The sequence below is a fragment of the Hylobates moloch genome, unplaced genomic scaffold (genome assembly GCF_009828535.3).
Source record: "Hylobates moloch isolate HMO894 unplaced genomic scaffold, HMol_V3 SCAFFOLD_2, whole genome shotgun sequence".
Taxonomy (NCBI): Eukaryota; Metazoa; Chordata; class Mammalia; order Primates; family Hylobatidae; genus Hylobates; species Hylobates moloch.
The window spans coordinates 62,681,200-62,684,296 of record NW_026652277.1 but is presented as its reverse complement, the minus strand read 5'-3'; the positions used below and the strand labels follow the sequence as shown (position 1 = coordinate 62,684,296).

At 34.6% G+C, this 3,097-nt stretch overlaps 1 protein-coding gene across 1 annotated transcript in view; it reads right to left on the bottom strand.

The window, feature by feature from the left end:
• LOC116476531 (UDP-glucuronosyltransferase 2B19) overlaps positions 1-2,625 on the bottom strand; it is a 34,576-nt gene extending 31,951 nt beyond the window's left edge. Inside the window, exons 1-2 of the mRNA XM_032166650.2 lie at positions 1,861-2,625; positions 434-582 (exon numbers count right to left, since the gene is read on the bottom strand). Of these exons, the coding sequence (XP_032022541.1) occupies positions 434-582; positions 1,861-2,581 (870 nt within the window). The 5' untranslated portion in view covers positions 2,582-2,625. The remainder of the gene's footprint in view (positions 1-433; positions 583-1,860) is intronic.
• Positions 2,626-3,097: the final 472 nt, after the last annotated feature.

Sequence of the window (3,097 nt, the reverse complement as noted above, 5' to 3'; positions counted from 1 at the left end):
CCTTAGCATTGGTTTTTCTCTGGAGATAATAGTTTTTACACAGTTTTTGTTACTTGCATATATTCTATCTTTCAAAGTAGAATGTAGTTGATGTTGAGACAGAAACTGTGTCCAACACCCTTGCCTGTGGTGTGTGCTAATCTCTTTATAAATATTCTTTGAATGAATGGCCATTACCTTCTTACATGTTGCATAATCAAAACTTTAATTTACCAACCCAATTTTGAGTCTCTTTAGTGTGCCTCTTTATCTGTAATAATGATGAAATTCACAAACTTGTGATGGTATCAACATGTATGTGAGTTTTTAATTGGTATCTGCTTTACCTTCCCACTACCCATCTTTCTTCCAGTATAAGTCAAACACTCTGAATGAATATAGAACCATTTGCACTGAAAATACAAAGCAGACAAAACAAACAGTAATAGTTTACCTTAGGTAGGGGTTTGGCAGGTTTGCAGTGGAGTCCTCCAACGAACTCAACATTTGGTAAGACTGGGTGAGGAAATTGAAAATCCCAGTAGTTTCGAATAAGCCATATTTCAGCTTTTGCCATTGTCTGGAATAATGTAGTGGGCCTTCCTGATTTGAAAAAAGAAAAGAAAGATAATTAGGTAATCTTCCGAAAGAAGTTAGAATAATGTAGGCAAAAATGTAGGCAAAGTGTTTGTGCTTTGAAATATATATACATGTGTTCATATATAGGCATAGTTTAATTTTTATGTATTATATATTTTGCCCATGGGTATTTACAAGAAAGACAAAGTGGTGAGAGAATCATGAGGGAAAACTACATCCTTTATGTCACATCAGTATATTCACAATCATAAATAAGCCAAGGAGAATTAATCTCCATTTCTTTATTTTTTAAGCCTTCATAGTAGCAGATACACATATAAGCCACTCTTGGAGCTCCATTATCAATGAATTCTACTCTACCCATAAAAACAATTTTCTTAGAAATAGTCCAATTTCCACAATTCATTTATCTAGTCCTCTTATCTTTGGATCTTCAAGTGAACTGTTGATTATTTTGAAATTATGGCTGAAATCCTTGTACCTACCACTGCTTTTGATTCATGCTAAGATCTTAATAATATTAGTTTGTAAGTAAATATATTTGCAAATTACAGCTAGAAAATTTTGAGAACTTATTAAAATAGAAGTTTGTGTTCAATCTTAATTTGGCTCATATTTTAAATAAAGATGCATAGTTTCAAAAAAACTACACAGTTACAACCTAATGTTCACACTTCGACAAGATGATTGGCCTTATAATGAATGGTTTCCAATCCTTTAGTGAAGGAGAATAGAAACATTGGAAACTTCAAATTATGTGTATTGGTTTTTGATTCTGGAAAGGAGACATTATTTCTCTCAACTGTAAAGGAAACCTCCTGGTAACATGGGTACATATTGCAATTACTAAATAAGGTGACTGAGGTATACAAGAAAAAACAATTTCTGCGATGTTAAGTAGACAGTTCTAGAAGAATGTGTAACTACTCAATCTACCAGTACGCATTCAGTAAGTTGTTTCTTGATGAGTCTGACTTTTTTTAAGATAAAAAAATGTGTAATAAAATAAATGTGTGATTGCTTAAAGAAATCTAAGGTGCACTAATTTACAGGTTTATGACTTCCTGGAATGTTCTGTATGGTTGATGGCCATAGGGTTTTAACTGACCCTATGATTTCCCTTTTCTATAGTGTTTGTGAGTTTGATAATCTTTTCCTTTCATTTGATAAATTCACTTACAAAAAGCCCCCACTAGCCTGACTTTATGGCTTTATACAAGCTCAGATTCAAAGGCACAGGAAAGTTAGATCTCCATGCTACCAACTGAAAAAATTACTTACCTAGAACTTTACTGTAAAACTGATCCCACTTCTTCATATCCCATACTTGGAACCAAAAGTCAAAATAAACCACATAGATCATATTTTTTACTCTCTCCGTGAAAGTCATTTGATCACTTAATTCTGACATAACAACAGGCACATAGGAAGGAGGGAACAGAAATCCTCCACTATGTTTTTCAACTGCGTAGCCAGGAGAGAAGCGGAGGCTGTAGACAAAGGGTATTTTAAGTAGCTCAGCCAGCAGCTCGCCGCAGGGGGAAATAGCATCTGCGAGAACAACATCAAATCTTGACTCCTGTAGTTTTTTCACAAGTTTCTTATTTGAAACCACATCTTGACAGAATTTTCTAATAATGTCACTATATGACCACATCATTTCTTGTACTTGTGAAAAATGTGGCCAAAATGTGTCTTTTGGAATGTCTGACCATCTCTTAACCAGTTGCGTGATGATATCCTCAAACTCAGTTTCAGTTAAAGATGTAGGACAAACTTCAAATTTAAGAGCAGATGGGTTGTTGGGATCAGGAAGAATGGAAGTTGAATATGCCAATACAGTCACCTCATGACCTCTCTGGACAAGCTCATCCAGGATTGTCTTTATATTCATCCAATGGCTGAATTCTGTGGGCCATACCAGCACCTTTCCACAGCTCCCAGAGCTAAAGTAACAGCTCAGCTGTATCAGCAGAAGAGCTGAAGTCCATTTCATAGACATCCTGATGCAATGCAATTCTTGTTTCCCAGTTGCTGCTCCTTTCTGTCATTTCTCATGCTGACATCCAGTTTAAATCAGTGAAGAAGTTAAAATGTAACTTTTACACTTCAAAGTAAATACATTATATTAACAGTCTGAACATGTGGATAACAAGGAGACAAAAGGTAGAAGACCTGTTTACACAAGTGAGTTTATTTTCCTTTTCATATTTTTAAGTGCTATAATTCAGCTAATATCAGTGATCTTGTATGGACACGTCACCTGACTCATGTTTTAGAATAGTGTCCATAAGAGTAGCAGTGAAAGGCTCACGTTCCTGCAGTCTCTTTGACACAGAACTAAAGATAAAATGGCTAAAAATGGTTAAAAAACTTTTGTAAATTTGTTGAACTATAATTCAGATACCACACAAATTATCAATTATTGTGTAAAATTTAATGTTTCATAGTGTATTCACAGAACTGTGCATCTTCTTAACGGTCAGTTTTGGAAAACTCTTATCTCCTAAAACTAAAG